This window comes from Schistocerca gregaria, chromosome 1 (genome assembly GCF_023897955.1).
Source record: "Schistocerca gregaria isolate iqSchGreg1 chromosome 1, iqSchGreg1.2, whole genome shotgun sequence".
In the NCBI taxonomy this organism is placed as follows: Eukaryota; Metazoa; Arthropoda; class Insecta; order Orthoptera; family Acrididae; genus Schistocerca; species Schistocerca gregaria.
The window spans coordinates 252,956,548-252,973,845 of NC_064920.1; the positions used below are offsets into that span (position 1 = coordinate 252,956,548).

The 17,298-nt window shown below is 43.2% G+C and overlaps 1 protein-coding gene across 2 annotated transcripts in view; it reads left to right on the top strand.

Annotated features, from left to right (window-relative positions):
• Window positions 1–17,298, top strand: part of LOC126339265 (nitric oxide synthase, salivary gland) — a 1,479,392-nt gene that overhangs the window by 1,011,847 nt on the left and 450,247 nt on the right. For both annotated transcript variants that reach the window (XM_050001617.1, XM_050001616.1), the window contains exon 3: window positions 14,383–14,545. In XM_050001617.1, the coding sequence (XP_049857574.1) occupies window positions 14,383–14,545 (163 nt within the window). The remainder of the gene's footprint in view (window positions 1–14,382; window positions 14,546–17,298) is intronic.

A 17,298-nucleotide genomic window follows, 5' to 3' on the forward strand; every position in this document is an offset into this window, starting at 1 on the left:
ATTGGATGCGAACTACTCAGATACTCTACAATTTGTATCCTATTAGGCTTGGTAAGTAAAAATACTGACTTTCGTTCTTTACATTTGAAGGCTGTTATTGTGATCTTCAAAGATTGCCTTCATGTAGCTCTCCATGCAACTCTATCCTGTGGTAGCCTGTCAAAACAACTACTGCAACCGACATCCTTTTGAATCTGCTTACTGTATTCATGTCCTGGTATCTCTCTATGTGTTCTACCCTCCCGCCTTCGCTTCAGTACTAAATCGTTGATCCCCTGATGTCATAAAACGTGTTCTGTCAACCGATCCCTTCTTCCAGGCATGTTGTCCCACAAATTTCTTTTCTCCCCAATTCTGTTCAGTACCTTATCATTATTTACACGATCTAATCAAAAATGGCTCTGAGCACTATGGGACTCAACATCTGAGGTTATCAGCCCCCGAGAACTTAGAACTACTTAAACCTTACTAACCAAGGGACATCACACACATCCATGCCCGAGGCAGGATTCGAACCTGCGACCGTAGCTGTCGCGCGGTTCCAGAGTGTAGCACCTGGAACCGCTCGGCCACTCCGGCCGTCACACGATCTAATCATCTCATAGTGACCATTATTCCACAGCACCACAATTCAAGACCTTCTATTCTCTTTTTTGTCTAAAGTGTTTCTCATACACAATTCACTTCCACACATGACAACAGTCCAGACAAATTACTTCAGAAAAGACTTCCGAAAAGTTAAATTTATATTCGATGTTAACAAATTTCTCTTTCTTAGAAACGCTTTTCTTGCCGTTGACAGTCAACATTTTATATCTTCTCCTCTTCAGTCATCATCAGTTATTTTACTGCAAATACCAAAATTCGTCTACTACCTTCAGTGTCTCGTTCTCGCAAACATTGTCTTCCTTTTTTCAATTGACTTAACTAAACCTATGTTTCCAAATTTACTCATTAATCTATTATTTTGCTACTACAATAATCGTCCCGTAACACTTCAAAACTTATTTAACCACTCGTAGCAGATTGAAATCACTGCACACTCCGCTACAGAGTGCAAATTCATTCTGGATACTTTCTAGTCGATACAAGTTCTCCATTAGAGTCCTAAAGCCAGTGATTTGATCCGGAAAGTGCCATTTTATGGTATGTCATCGACATAATGTCAAAAGACGCCGAAGTTATAATTAGTGGGGAGAATTAACTTTGAACACACAAGGCGTGATAGTGACCCCGTACTTACTAATATTACCATCTACTGAAGCTCCACTCATTTAAGAAAGCATATATTGCGGAAAAAATCTAAGCAGAGGAGAATAAATTCAAATACACTATGTGATCAAAAGTATCCGGACACGTGGTTCAAAATGACTTACAAGTTTGTGGCGTCCTCCATCGGTAATGCCGAAATGGTGTTGACCCACCCTTAGCCTTGATGACAGCTTCCACTCTCGCATGCTTATGTTCAATCAGATGGTGGAAGGTTTCTTTGGGAATGGCAGCCAATTCTTCATGGAGTGCTGCACTGAGGAGAGGTATCGATGTAGATGGGTGAGGACCGGCACGAAGTCTGCATTCCACAACATCCCAGACGTGTTCTGTTGGATTCAGGTCAGGACTCTGTGCACGCCAGTCCATTACAGGGATGTTGTTGTCACGTAACCACTCGGCCATAGGCCGTGCATTATGAACAGGTGCTCGATCGTGTTGAAAGATGCAATCGCCATCCCCGAGTTGCTCTTCAACATTGGAGAGCAAGAAGGTGCTTAAAACATCAATGTAGGCCTGTGCTGTGATAGTGTCACACAAAACAACAAGTCATGTAAGCCCCTTCTATGAAAAACACGACCACACCATAATACCACCGCCTTCGAATTTTACTGTTGGCACTACACACAGTGGCAGACGACGTTCATCGAGCATTCGCCATACCCACAACCTGCCATCGGATTTCCACGTTGTCTACCGTGATTCGTCACTCCACACAACGTCTTTCCATTATTCAATCGTTCCATGTTTACGCTTCTTACACCAAGCGAGGCGTGGTTTGGCATTTACCGTCGTGGTGGATGGCTTATGTGCAGCCTCTCTCAAGTTTTCTCACCTCCCGCCTAACTGTCTTAGTACCTGCAGTATATCTTGATGCAGTTTGAAATTCCTGTATGATGGTCTGGATAGATGTCTGCCTATTACACATTACGGCTCTCATCAACTGCCGGCGATCTCTGTCAGTCAACAGACGAGATCGGCCTGTACCCTTCTGTGCTGTACGTGTCCCTTCACGTTTCCATTTCTCTATCACATCGGAAACTATGGACCTAGATCTGTTTAGGAGTGTGGAAATCTCGTGTAGAGACGTATGACACAAGTGACACCCATTCACCTGAGACCACCTTCGAAGTCCGTGAGTTCCGCGGAGCGCCCTACTCTGCTCTCTCACGATATCTAATGACTACTGAGGTCACTGATATGGAGTCCCTGGCAGAAGGTGGCAGCACAATGCACCTAATACGAAAAACGTATGTTTTTGGGGGTGTCCGGATACTTTTGATCGCATAGTGTATATTTACCCGTTTCCTGAAATGTGCTATTCTCATTTCGAAAGAACGACTATTCCCATTTTCTTTCAGCTATTATTTGTGCATTGCCATAAAGATCCTTTAACGTATTCGTAGTTCAGCTCTAAGGTTCACGCACAAATATGCAAGCAGAGTATAGAAAGGAAAAATTTGGAGTACCAAGAAACTCACCCAGGAGTCGTCCGATGCTCGTATTTGGCGGCTGTGGCAATGTGTAGTACCACAGACGTAAGTGGTGCAGAGGAAGATTCGCTAACGTATAAAGCAGTAAGGGAGGGTTTCGCTGGCAACAGAAAAAGAAGGCGAAAATGAGAGACCTCTCCAGAGTTTATTGTGTTCTCTAGACAAAGGAGGCGGGCGACATTGTCACCCAGGACCCTCGATTTCAGTCCTCCTCCGAGATACTTAAAAGGCAGACCATTTGTCGCTCGTGCGTTTCCCATACAATCCTTAAAACTGGGTCTGTTGTTTCAAAGATTCTAAGCGTTCTAGAGCACCATGCGTCATTTTTTCAGATGTACGAGAATCACGTTTTACAGCATAAAAAATCTGTGTTGTTTTAGTTGATGCATTTCCACATGGTGACAGACTCCATTGATTTCGCAACTGCGAAAGTCTTCGTTCAGGGAAAGGAAATTCACAAAGAAAGTTAGAAATAGACTGGTTTCGAAGCTTGATAGTTCCATTGTCATCGCTCGTTCGAATGCGTCAAAATTCTCCTCGATATCTATTTTAACCTCACTGGTATAACGTAAAAAAAATTTATTCATTATGCACTCTGTGTCCGTTATGAGATGTATGTACCTTGTAGATTCATGAAAGATTTCACGAAATTGCGGTTCGAACGTCAGCTGAAACTTTGAGGAATTTCCTTTTACTTTTAGGGATGTTATACCGGTGATTTTTAAATGCGTTGCAAAGACAAATTTCACGTCTTGTACAGAGCATTGATATTTGAGATAAAAAGCATCTTAATTTCTCGTTTAATAAAATTCATGAAATTGTAGGTGTTTGGTAAATCTCTCGTTTTAAAGAAATACATAATACTACGCATTTTCTACCGCCTACATTCTGCGGAGATACCTTTCATTTATCAGCTTATTTCTTTCTGAAGACCTGTCTGATACTTTTAGTGACATGGAATGCTCTTTCTGTCTCTAGCCGACTGCTTCTCATGTTCTCATCGCTCCGGTCCTCGAGCGTTGCTTTGCTTCTAAAGTAGCAGAATACGGTTACGTCAATCTGTGAGCTAGAAACTTGACGTTACGTTTGTCGCCTTCTCTTTTCTGCTACTTTTCAAAACTGTAGACTGTCTTCGGTTTACACTGGGACGATAGTCTTGACTTTCACTGAACACTGAGCTGCCATCAGTAATTCTTATCTTTGACACCCTTAAACCTCGAATTTCAGCTCGTCTCCGGAAACTTCTTTATTGTAATATCTCTTTATATTCGATGAATTATTCTGATACAATTCTACCCTTGACTGACGTTTACTAATTTTCTATCTTCATACTCGCAGAATCCATGGGCAAAGTAGTTTCATACAATAGCTATGCCATGAGCGCATAATTATTCTTTGTAGTACTCTCTCTGGTGGTTGTTAGAAAAAAGCATCCAAGATTGTCTTCGTGCCGATTAGCCAGAGCATTGTTTGAAGAATTGTAATCTGAATATTGAGATTTATGACAAAAGATAACTAATATGAAATTGTACGATTAATATATATATAGCTCCTTCATACAGAAGGTGTGTAACAATTTACATTATTTGACATTTGAGGATTAATGATATTCATCGATATATTGCGTAGTTGTTAATCATAAGGGAACTTCCGAAAGACTAGATACGAACCTGCATTTAATAATCCAAGAGCTCCATTACTTCTTCGGAAGATTAAACTTCATCAAAGCCAAATACCCGCTTGATCTGAGCTTTCCCGACTGGTTATACAACGGACCCAAAAATACGAGGCATTTTATTTGTACAGATTAGCAGAGTGCGGCAAAGCACGCGCCTGCGGAGAAGAAGAATCATCGCCTGATTTCATTCTAACAAGTAAAATTTCTGAATCATTTTCAGTGACAGAGTTATGACTGTGTTTCCTATTATGAATGGTTGATTGCTCGAACGAATTGAGAACTACGTAACTACATAATTACATAGATAGGAGGAAAAATTTCATTATTTATTTTTTAATTTGTAGCTCGAAGAGGAGAAGAAAGAAATTACAACCCTTCTTAATCCAAGTACTTCGTTCTTGGTTTTCCAGTTCTATTTTTCCCTCTCGTATCTTGTACACGTTGCATACTACCATTCTTTTCCTGTAGCTTACACTTCTCCTACTCAGAATTACTAATATTTTGCCCCAGCTTACATTGCAAAAACTTTTTTCTGTGTCGACAAATCTTATTCTGTGTTGATTTTTCTTACGTTTGCAATGACTGCGACCCCCTTGACCTGCATCTAACAGATTCTCAATTACTTCTCCAATCTCTTGTATGATATTCTGGTCATGAAAGTGGATGCATTACTTGAAAAGCTGATTGTACTATACTTCTTATCTGCCTTTTTTATTTTCGCAATTTCAAGGATGATATTTATCTGAAATTTTGATGGTATGTCTCCAGACTCATAGGCTCTAGAAACTAACTTTAATAGTTGTTTGGTTGTCAAGTGACGATGGTCTGTGAGTGTGTGGGTTTTATTTTGTCAAGTTGCGCAATGGATTGATCCAACAAGTACCCTTTGGATCCTGCAAGAAACAATTTGCACCTCACACTACTACAGAAGTCAGACAGATGCTCCTAATGTACCAACAAGAACTGCTTGAAAAACATTCAGCAACAAATATCTTCTGGAGGCATCCGCTGTAAGGAAAAGACACAAAAATATTCTGTATTGTTATGTAACTAGTGGAATACTTGGGGACTTGAGAATTGGTAGTTAGTGTAAGAAAAACATTAAACGAACGAAAAATATTATTTATTGCCAAAAAATTGTGAGAAATCAAGTGATACATTTACTTATAAATTAATAAACTTCCAGGCTCTTTACGGAACAGTAGATTGCCTCTTATGGATAGAGATGCTATTATTTCACAAAGTATGGAAAGATTCTTTTCTCCCCTTTCTTTAAGAATGTTAATTAGTCGCCAGAATGGCTGAGAGCCGCGCCTACACAATTTGAATAACTTTTCTAGGTACATTCATGTCACATGAGAAATGAAATGGAGTGTACTGTTATGGAGGACAGATGGGGCTGGCATACACTGTAGCTCACAATACCGTGAGCTGCAACGACTGCTTTCTGCATCGCTCGCTGCTGACAAATAACACAACTATCTCTTTCTGTCTGGATTGACCTTCGCCAATCGAACTCTCCCTACATCTTGATGAAGTCAAGGACTCCTATCCACCCCTAGTCTAACTATTGGAGTGGTACAGTGGTCAGATAACCAGTCCACACAGCACACTGCACAATAAGTGTGGCGGCCAACACAGTGAACAGCGCCTCAATATAATCACTCCGATTCGCTAATGACGGAGGCGCTTTCCCAGTGAAGTACTGAGGAGAGACTTTGTTCCTCGCTCTTTGCATACATGTACGAGCGCACTCGATCTCATTACGTGTTCCCGCTCCAAGAGCGACAAAATTGCAAGGGTATATCATTCGCTGTCTTTCCTCAGTCCTCTGGCTCTTTGCATCAGAAATATTCCGTCAATCAGCGTTACTCTTTTAAACGGGACAATGACATGTTGTTTAAGTCGACCAAGGTGTATACTGCCCTTCTGTGAGAACTCCATAACTATGCAGTTGGCCCGTCAAAAAATGAATCTTCTGGGCACTCTCGCACAATGTAGTGGAATTTGCTTTTAAGTCAAACATGGAGGTCATTATCCCTTCGCTCTGGTAAAAGCTGTCCTTTCTCTGGGCTGTCGTTCTGGCCAAAGTAGGTGTGTTGACTAACCCCACTGAAGGGATGGGCCTTCCAGCGGGCTAGCTGGCTCTTTAGAACGAAAATTCCTTTGGCCATCATTTTGCGTATGCCAGCTTCGACTTTTTTTAACCTTGGTGAGCACTTGCGATATACTTATTAGATTTGCAAAATCAAATGTTTCTGAGCACTATGGGACTTAACATCTGAAGCCATTAGTCCCCTAGAACTTAGAACTACTGAAACCTAACTAGCCTAAGGACAACATACACATCCATGCCTGAGGCAAGATTCGAACCTGCGACCGTAGCGGTCTATTAGATTTGCACAGCGCTTACTTGAATTCACACAAAATTGACTCTACCCTTATCGAGTTTAGATTCGAATGATGCGTCTTGATGTGCAGAATACGATTGTGAGGACGGAATATGCAAGAAATGAAGGTCAGGAGACCACGCCACCTTACAATGGTTCTGGCTTTCTTGCTAGTAATACCGCTCACGATTCCCTAGCAACCTGTTAAACGTGATTTTACTAACCCTGGTAGATTCCTAGGACTGTACAGTCCCACATGGATCTTCCGCTCTGCTTCGAGGTCTAGGAGGTGGCTATGCACCCGCCGAAGTAGAAGCTTACCAGGGTGAGCTACTGTGTCCGGAGTCGCCACTGGAAACTAGTCTGAATGTGGGGAGGTTAATTTGAGAAAATACATTGATGAAGACCACAGTAAAGTACTAAAGATTAAACTTCTGGTCCGTTGTTATGCCAGATAAATGTAAGTTACAGCAGCATTGCAAGCCAGTGTGAAGATCTCAGAACAGACTACATCCATGATTAACGTATGCCACCCTCAAACGTCTCTCTCAGACTCGCTGACGACAAGAGCTCACCACAGCATGAATGGTCGCAAGGACTCCCTGCTGCCACCACTCTTACCTCTGAAATAAGCTCTCTCCCAAATGATCCACCACCGAGCGCAGCTCTTATGTTTCTGGCGTCGCCCTACCCCTTCTAGTGGCTTGTCGTGCTACTGCTGCAAGAACGACTTATTTGTAAATATAAGTTACGTACTACAGATAATATAATAAACTGCATATTGAAAGAAAGCACCTCATAGCGCTAGAAATTTTCGTACCTCACACTATGCATTTTTTGTGTGAGGAATAAACATAATTTAAATATAATCTAGGTCACGCCCAATGTTCTTAAAATTTGTATTTTCTGCTTACACCTGTTGTATTGAAACTTCCTGGCAGATTAAAACTGTTTGCCTGACCGAGACTCGAACTCGGGACCTTTGCCTATCGCGGGAAAGTGCTCTGCCATCTGAGCTACCGGCACGACTCACAGCTTTACTTCTGACAGTATCTCGTCTCCTACCTTCCAAACTTTACAGAAGCTCTCCTGCGAACCTTGCAGCAAAAGCACTCCTGAAAGTAAGGATACTGCGGAGACCTGGCTTAGCCACAGCCTGGGGGATGTTTCTAGAATGAGATTTTCACTCTGCAGCTGAGTCTGCGCTGATATGAAACTTCCTGGCAGATTAAAACTGTGTGCCCGACCAAGACTCGAACTCGGGACCTTTGCCTTTCGCGGGCAAGTGCTCTAACGAGATACTGGCAGAAGTAAAGCTGTGAGGACCGGGTGTGAGCCGTGCTTCGCTAGCTCAGATGGTAGAGCACTTGCCCGCGAAAGGCAAAGGTCCCGAGCTCGAGTCTCGGTCGGGCACACAGTTTTAATCTGCCACGAAGTTTCGTATCAGCGCAGACTCCGCTGCAGAGTGAAAATCTCATTCTGGACCTGTTGTTTTATTCCTAGCTACGCATCCAAAGAAGCTTTACCAATTGCACTTGATGTCGTAAAATCATCATTTGTAACTGGCCTCACTACTTTAGCACCACGGTCTAGTTTAATTACCAGAACGCCACTTACGCTATTTATGGGCAAATATAATGACGAAGGCTGTACAATAAAGAATTATGATAATTTTTTTAAACATATCTTTACTAATCATTATAATTTCGAAAGTCCTCCTCGAAGTAGTCTCCCATGAATGCGATGCACTTGTCCCAGCGTTTCTGCCAGTCTTCAAATACATTTACTTAGAGGTCTTTCAAAATCGCCTCCACAGCCTTCTTCTGATTATTGATAATGCTTCCCACGAAGGCGTTACTTCCTGTTAGAGGAATAGAAAAAAGTCCCATGGGGCTAAATCCGGACTATAGGGACGGTGACGGATGCACTTCACGTTGATTTTTGCAGGATAATCAGCAACAACATTGGCAATATGCGGCCGCACATTATCGTGGTGCAGCGTCCAGCCTGCTTCACGGAACTGTGGTCTGTCGCGCCTGTTGTGGACTTGCAATGTTTTCAGGACATCCCTATAGTATTGTCCAGTTACTGGTGTTTGTGCAGGTACAACATGCTGTGAAAAACATTCCATGAATACCAAAGAATAAGACGATCATAACTTTCCCAGCAGAAGCAACCACTTCAGCTTTTTGGGGGGTGGTGATGAACTAGATTTCCACACTGAGCTTTGCTGTTTGCTCTCAGGGTCAAAATTATGGAGCCAAGTTTCATCAGCAGTGATTACGTTTGAAAGAAACTCCGGATCTTCCTCTAACATCAACTTTAACTGCATGCAGACCTGCACGCGGGTGTCCTTTTATTCGGGAATCAACAGTCTTGGAATCCATTGGGCACAAACACGAGTCAAGTGTAATTTTTCTGTCACCAACGTGTGGGTGGTACCCAATAAAATGTTCAGTATTTCAGAAAGTGATCTCAAGGTAATTCTTCGATTCTCTCTCACAATGACAGCAGCAGTGTTGATGTTTTCTTCCGTAAGAACAGTAACTGGAGCACCGGGTCCACCTTCCTTTGAAATTGATTGTCTCCCCTCTTTAAACATTTTAAACCACCTTCGAGCTGTGCTATAGGCCAGAACAGACTCCCCATACACCTCCTGTAATATTGTATAGGCCTCAGCTGAAGATTTGTCGAGACGAAAGCACAATTTCACAGCCGTATATTGTTCCTAGCGTGTTACCTACATTGCAGCGGTAGGCGATGTTGAACATGTCTGACCCTGCCGGTTTCCGACAGGCGGGAGCCACGAGTCCCAACAATGAAACTACTACGGCGTGTTTGTTGCACATTAACCTGACACAATATCACAAGATTACATTTTAGCGCGAGAAATTATGGTCGTAAAAAGTTATGATCATTCTTTATTGAACAGCCCTCGTACTAATCAATGCAGGAGAGCTCTATGTTAAGTCTGGTTATCCTGATGTTGTCCTACTGCTCATCTTAGTACAGTTAAGTGCCCGCGCTCGTGCGTGTCAGTGTATGTGTGTGTGTGTGTGTGTGTGTGTGTGTGTGTGTGTCTATACCGTATTTGAATATCAAAAGTCATATGTTCAACAGTACTCAAGTATGCTTACATCTGCGCTGTATGTTTTTAAAAGCATTATATTATACCATAAATGCTGTCCAATGACAACTCAACTACGTTCTGTCTGCGTTCACGCTCATTCGGTTTAATAAATCCAGATACATAAGTCACACTGCTATAAGAGTGATGAGCTTATAGTTGGTCAACTTCGTGTCGGGTTCATGTTGTGAACAATAGCGTTGGTTACCAGCTGACTTAACCGCTAACGTTTTACTATAGTGTATAAGAATAACTACAGAGTTAAGAATAATGAATAATTCAGTTCACTCACTTCCAGCATGCAGAGCCATTGGAATACAGAGGAGATCTTAGTCTCTGTGCACCCGACACGTTGACACGGTGCTTGTTTTATTTGTACACCAAGGTTCATACTTTTCTTCGTACATATCTGTATATAATTTTTTTAGTTCTTGATCTGGAAGTTCCTAATCTCTTAAACGTAGCGCCCCGGTACAAGGTGCCTTCTTATGCCATTAGCTGTTTTGCTGTACTGAATTAACCGCAATCAGTTCCTTACCTGTGGAAGCTTTAAAGCCTGTGTAAGCACTGATGCTTGTATGTGTTGTCCATACACTTCCACCAATGGTATAAAAATTTCGAAGAAGTGTTTTCTCCTTCTGTCTTACTTGGCCGCTAGTCTTCCAAATCAAAATTAAATCTGACTTCAACACTTTATCAGCTATGTCTCCTATAGCGACTCCCGTATCTTTTTTTTTTATACCGGACACTTAAATCCCTCGCATAGGATTTCAGCGTACGATTTCTACCTCTCTACCCTCTACTCCCTCTCTCTCCCTATCTCTCTCTCTCTCTCTCTCTCTCTCTCTCTCTCTCTCTCTCCTTCCCTCCCCCCCCCCCCCTTATCACACTCTCCATCTCACCCCTTTGCTTTTATCTTTCCTAAGTCCAAAGCGACGGCCATCTACAGATACTCTTGTTCCTTCGCCATTTTCCCCCTTGTTTTTGCAGCCACGTAGGGTAAGCTGGCACTGTAAACAATAAAATAGTACTTGTATGCATGCTGTCATCTTCTACGTCTGCATCTACGTAAATATTTCCCAAGCCACCCTAAGGTGCATGGCGGAGGCTAAATTGTTCCAAAACTAGTCATTTACTCTCTTGTTACATTCGCAGATAGAGTGAGAAAAAGAGACTGGCTATATACCTCCGTAGCAGCTCTAATTTCTTCGTGGTCCTTATGCGAAATGCACGTTGGTTCCTGTAGACTAGTTCGGCAGTCGGTTTCAAATGCCGCTTATCTGAATTTTCTCAGTCGTTTTTCGCGAAAAGAACGCCGTCTTCCCCCCAAGTATTCCCATTTGAGTTCATGAAGCATCTCTGTGATACTCGCGTATTGATCGCACATACCGGTAACAATTGTAGCAGCCCGCTTCTGAAATACTTCCATGTATTCCTTTAATCCGACATGGTTGGAATCCCAAATACTCGACAATTATCAACGAATGGTTTGCATTTTATGCAGAGTACACCAGAAAAATGTATACACACTTAAATGAACGAAAAGCATTACTGATGAGTTTATTTTACATTTAATAATTGGTGACATGTGTTGTACAACCATCAGCTTAGAATACGATTACTTTAAAAGTTCAGAATGTTCACTATTGGCGGCTATACACATAACAGAACGACGAGAGGTCGCCGTAACTACGTGAGTCAATGTTATAGTGGATATCGCTGGACATGTCGCTGTAATATCATAGCGAACTTCCTCCAGCATGCGTGGCTAACGTCGATAGACGTTATTTTTCACAGAATGCCACAAGTAACAGCCCACAGGAGTTAAATCTGGCGACTGTGGAGGGAACTCAATGGGCCCTCTCCGTCCAATCCAACTCCCCATGCCAATTGTCATCCAGGAAAGCTCGTACGGCTAGATGGTAGTGTGGTGGCACCCCGTCCTGTTGGTAGTAGACCTCTTCATCAGCTCCATAAAGCGCATGTTTACCTGGCGAAACTGATGTGCGGAACATCTTCTGGTACACTACTCCAGTGACAGCAGCATCAAAGAAAATGGGTCATACTAAGCCCCTAGATGACAGTCCACACCACACATGAACCCCTGGTAGATTGACCGCTTTATCCACATAAACATCCAGCCGTTGTGACTGATCGGTTCTAGGCGCTTGAGTCCGCAACGGTCGCAAGTTTGAATCCTGCCTCGGGCATGGATACCCTTAGGTTAGTTAAGTTTAAGTAGTTCTACGTCTTGGGAACTGATGACCTCAGATGTTAAGTCCCCTAGTGCTCGGTGCCATTTGAACCATTCTTTTTCTCCACATAAACATGCGGATTTTCCTGTGCCCAGTGCACACTGTTATTGCCGATTCTTGGTTCCCTTAAGTTTAAATTGTGTTTCGTCACAAATTGTTCGTCATCAGTTATCATTTATTGATAGAATTCGAAATATTGCGTCCGGCGATCAGGATCGTCATCATTAATCTTGTGCACTAATCGTCGAATGCAAACTTTCCACTCTGCAGCTTTCAGAGTTCTTCATACATTAGTACTGCTGACCCCCACTACACGTGCATATTGCGCAGAAGATTTCTGTTGTGGAGAATTAACAAACGTTTCCAATACGAGAGCAGACGCTGTCTTCCTCACCTTCCTTTGTGAATATCACAAATCGTTCCATGCAATTAAAACTAGTCAATGATGCGTTTAATTGTTAGGCGGGTTGGCGGTCAAATCGAACAACAATTACGTATCTCGATACCGCCTGACGAAGAGTGTCCACGTATTTCTGGCGGACTCTGTAGATAAGCCACGCTTACCTAAAATTCTCCTAATAAACAGAAATCGACCATCCACCTTCCCTACAACTGCCCTATAGTACTAGTTCCATTTCGTATCGCTTTGCAGCGTTGCCCCTAGATACACTACAGGCCATTAACATTGCTATACCATGAAGATGACGTGCTACAGACCAACAGGAAGAAGATGCTATGATATGCAAATAATTAACTTTCCAGAGTGTTCACACAAGGTTGGCGCCGGTGGCGACACCTACAACGTGCTGACATGAGGACAGTTTCCAACCGATTTCTCATACACAAACAGAAGTTGACCGGCGTTGCCTGGTTGTGATTCCTCGTGTAAGGAGGAGAAATGTGTACCATCACGTTTCCGACTTTGACAAATGTCGAATTGTAGCCTATAAAGATTGCGATTTATCGTATCGCGACATTGCTGCTCGCGTTGGTCGAGATCCAATGACTATTAGCAGAATATGGAATCGGTGGGTTCAAGAGGGTAATACGGAACGCCGTGATGGATCCCAACGGCCTCGTGTTACTAGCAGTCGAGATGACAGGCATCTTATCCGAATGGCTGCAACGGATCGTGCAACCACATCCCGATCCCTGAGTCAACAGATGGGGACGTTTGCAAAACAACAATCATCTGCACGAACAGTTCGACGACAACAGCTCGGAGGCCATGGCTGCGGTTACCCTTGACGCTGCATCACAGACAGGAGCGCCTGCGATGGTGTACTCAATGACGAACTTCGGTGCACGAATGGCAAAACGTCATTTTTCGGATGAATCGAGGTTTTGTTTACAGCAGCATGATGGTCTAATCGGATTTTGGTGATATCGCGGTGAACGCACATTGGTAGCGTGTATTCGTCATCGTCGTAATGACGTACCACCCGGTGTGATGGTATGGGGTGCCATTGGTTACACCTCTCCGTCACCTCTTGTTCGCACTGACGGCACTTTGAACAGTGGACGTTACATTTCAGATGTGTTATGACCCGTGGCTCTACCCTTCATTCGATCCCTGCGAAACCCTACATTTCAGCAGGATAACGCACGACTGCATGTTGCAGGTCCTGTACGGGCCTTTCTGGATACAGAAAATGTTCGACTGTTGCCCTGGCCAGCACATTCTACAGATCTCTCACGAACTGAAAACGTCTGGTGGCTGAGCAACTGGCTTGTCACAATACGCCAGTAACTACTCTTGATGAACTGTGGTATCGTGTTGAAGCTGCATGGGCAGCTGTACCTACACACGCAATCCAAGCTCTGTTTGACTCAATGCCCAGGCGTATCAAGGCCGTTATTACTGCCAGAGTTGGTTGTTCTACGTACTGATTTCTCAGGATCTATGCTCCCAAATTGCGTGAAAATGTTATCACATCTGAGTTCTAGCATAATACATTTGTCCAATGAATACCAGTTTATCATCTGCATTTCTTCTTGGTGTAGCAATTTTAATGGCCAGTAGTGTATTTAATCGACGTGACTGTGTCAAACAACACACTATTAAATCCGTATCTTATGTTCGTACTATAATCTCGGATTCACAAGTAGCGTTATGTGTGCACGATGAGCAACAAGATGTGAGTGACGTAGCCCTTCCTCTGTGTCGCAGGCACAACAGCCAGGCGCACCTGTCGCGCTGGGAGCAGGTTCAGCGGGAGGTGGCGACTACGGGCACCTACCAACTCACCGAGACGGAACTCGTCTACGGCGCCAAGCTGGCCTGGAGGAACTCCGTCAGGTGCATCGGTCGCATCCAGTGGTCCAAGCTGCAGGTCAGTCCACTCACCTACCTCATACGACCGTTTTTTTCTGTTGTTGTTGTTGTTGTTGTTGTTGTTGTTGTGATCTTCAGTCCTGAGACTGGTTTGATGCTGCTCCCCATGCTACTCTATCCTGTGCAAGCTTCTTCATCTCCCAGTACATACTGCAACCTACACTCTTCTGAATCTGCTTTGTTTATTCATCTCTTGGTCTACCTCTACGATTTTTACCCTCCACGCTGCCCTCCAATACTAAATTGGTGATCCCTTGATGCCTCAGAACATGTCCTACAAACCGATCCCTTCTTCTAGTCAAGGTGTGCCATAAATTTCTCTTGTCCCCAATTCTGTTAAATACCTCCTCATTAGTTATGTGGTATACCCATCTAATCTGTAGCATTCTTCTGTAGCAACACATTTCGAAATCTTCTATTCTCTTCTTGTCCAAACTATTTATCGTCCACGTTTTACTTCCATAAATGGCCACACTTTCAGAAACGATTTCGTGACACTTAAATCTATACTTGATGTTAACAAATTTCTCTTTTTCAGAAACGCTTTCCTTGCCATGACCAGTCTATATTTTATATCCCCTCCCCAAATAGCAAAATTCATTTATTACTTTAAGTGCCTCATTTCCTAATCTAATACCCTCAGCATCGCCCGATTTAATTCGACTAAATTTCATTATCCTCGTTTTGCTTTTGTTGATGTTCATCTTATATCCTCCTTTGAAGACACTGTCCATTCCGTTCAGCTGCTCTTCCAGGTCCTTTGCTGTCTCTGACAGAATTACAATGTCATCGGCGAACCTCAAAGTTTTTATTTCTTCTCCGTGGATTTTAATTCCTACTCCGAATGTTTCTTTTGTTTCCTTTACTGCTTGCTGAATAAACAGATTGAATAACATCGGGGATAGGCTACAACTTTCTCCCACTCCCTTCCCAACCACTGCTTCCCTTTCATTTCCTCGTCTGTACTCTTCAGTACTGTGACCATTTAGATACATATTTAGTGCAACAGATTTCCAACTTTTCTTCTATTCCAACAGTAATAGCTGTGAAACGTAAACGTGGTCTCAGGCAAGCTCAAGACAACTTGGCACCCTACATGAGTATGTAGTAATTGTCTCCCCATCCTTATAGCAGTGTGAAGAGACCTGTTTTAGTAATGTGTTTTTTAGGCCATTTGTCCAGTGACGGAGTGCAACGTAACCTACATACGAGCCCAAAACAACTACCTCCGATGCAACCCCATCGGCTGTTGTGTCGAGACTCCGAAACGATTCTGGAGCAACTCTACTCACATTGTGTGTTGTTTCACAGTTGTTAAAGTGTGATGGAGGCTCAACAATTGGCGCCAAGAAAGCATTTTTGTCTATGCATCCCTTGGTAAAGAGCTATAAAACAAATATGGTCCGCAGTTAATACCTCATCCCGCCCATCGCAATCCAACATTAAATCCCACCCTACACCTGTACTTACTATACGCAGACCAAACACACTGAAAGAAGGCAAAAGGTCGGTCACAAACATTTGCAAACACATAAGATTTTTATCGTCATCTCTAGTCACGACAGAGCCGGACGCGGTGGTCTAGCGGTTCTAGGCACGCAGCCCGGAACCGCGCGACTGCTACGGTCGCAGGTTCGAATCCTGCCTCGGGCATGGACGTGTGTGATGTCCTTAGGTTAGTTAGGTTTAAGTAGTTCTAAGTTCTAGGGGACTGATGACCACAGTAGTTAAGTCCCATAGTGCTCAGAGCCATTTGAACCATTTAGTCACGAGAGAGTTGTCACAGAAGACTGACCGGGAAAATACTCTTTACCATATTTACTGCCAGAGGTGTACGTGGATGTGCAAGCTTCGTCTGAAGCAATTTGACGGCCACGAATATCTTTCATCGGGCTCCAAACGAATAAAAATCGCATGGGGAGAGATTGGAAATGTATGGAGTTTGTGTAAGGGCTTCCCAGCGGAACTTCTGCAACATAGTCGAGACAACAGGCAGGTCAGCTCCAGGAAAGTTATGATGACCAGTCAGGCTCTCTGGAATACGGAGCCACAATAAACACACAGCGGTACGTGGACACTTCGCAAAAACGTAAGCGCGACATGAACTTCAGATGATTCAAATGGCTCTGAGCACTATGGGACTTAACATATGAGGTCATCAGTCTCCCAGAACTTAGAACTACTTAAAGCTAACTAACCTAAGGTCATCACACACATCCATGCCCGAGGCAGGATTCGAACACGCGACCGTAGCGGTCGCGCGGTTCCAGACTGAAGCGTCTAGAACCGCTCTTCCACAGCGGCTGGCGCGACATGAAGTCCAAACACGTATACAGCTTCATTCTGTTGCGGCATAATATCCGCGCCCCTGTTGCGAAGTTGTTTCGACAATTCTTGCAGAAGTTTCACAGGTAACCCTATTATGCATGCTTTATATAGCCCCGATCTCCACCCATGCGATTTTCATATTTTTGTGGCCCTGAAGAAAGACATTCGTGGCCGTAGATTTGCTTCGAGTACAATAATGCTTCCACAGGCAACCGCTAACATTTTTGTATGAAACCTTGACCATATAGTCTCACAGTGAGATAAATGTATTAACTACTAAGGCCATTACTTTTTGAAATAATAAACATTTAAGTTACTTTTTGTCCATGTGTCCCATTTTCATTTCACTGACTTATATTCAAAAATGTTGAAATACAACTAACAATTTGCTATCAGGTCTTCGAATGAAGCAATTGTGAAACG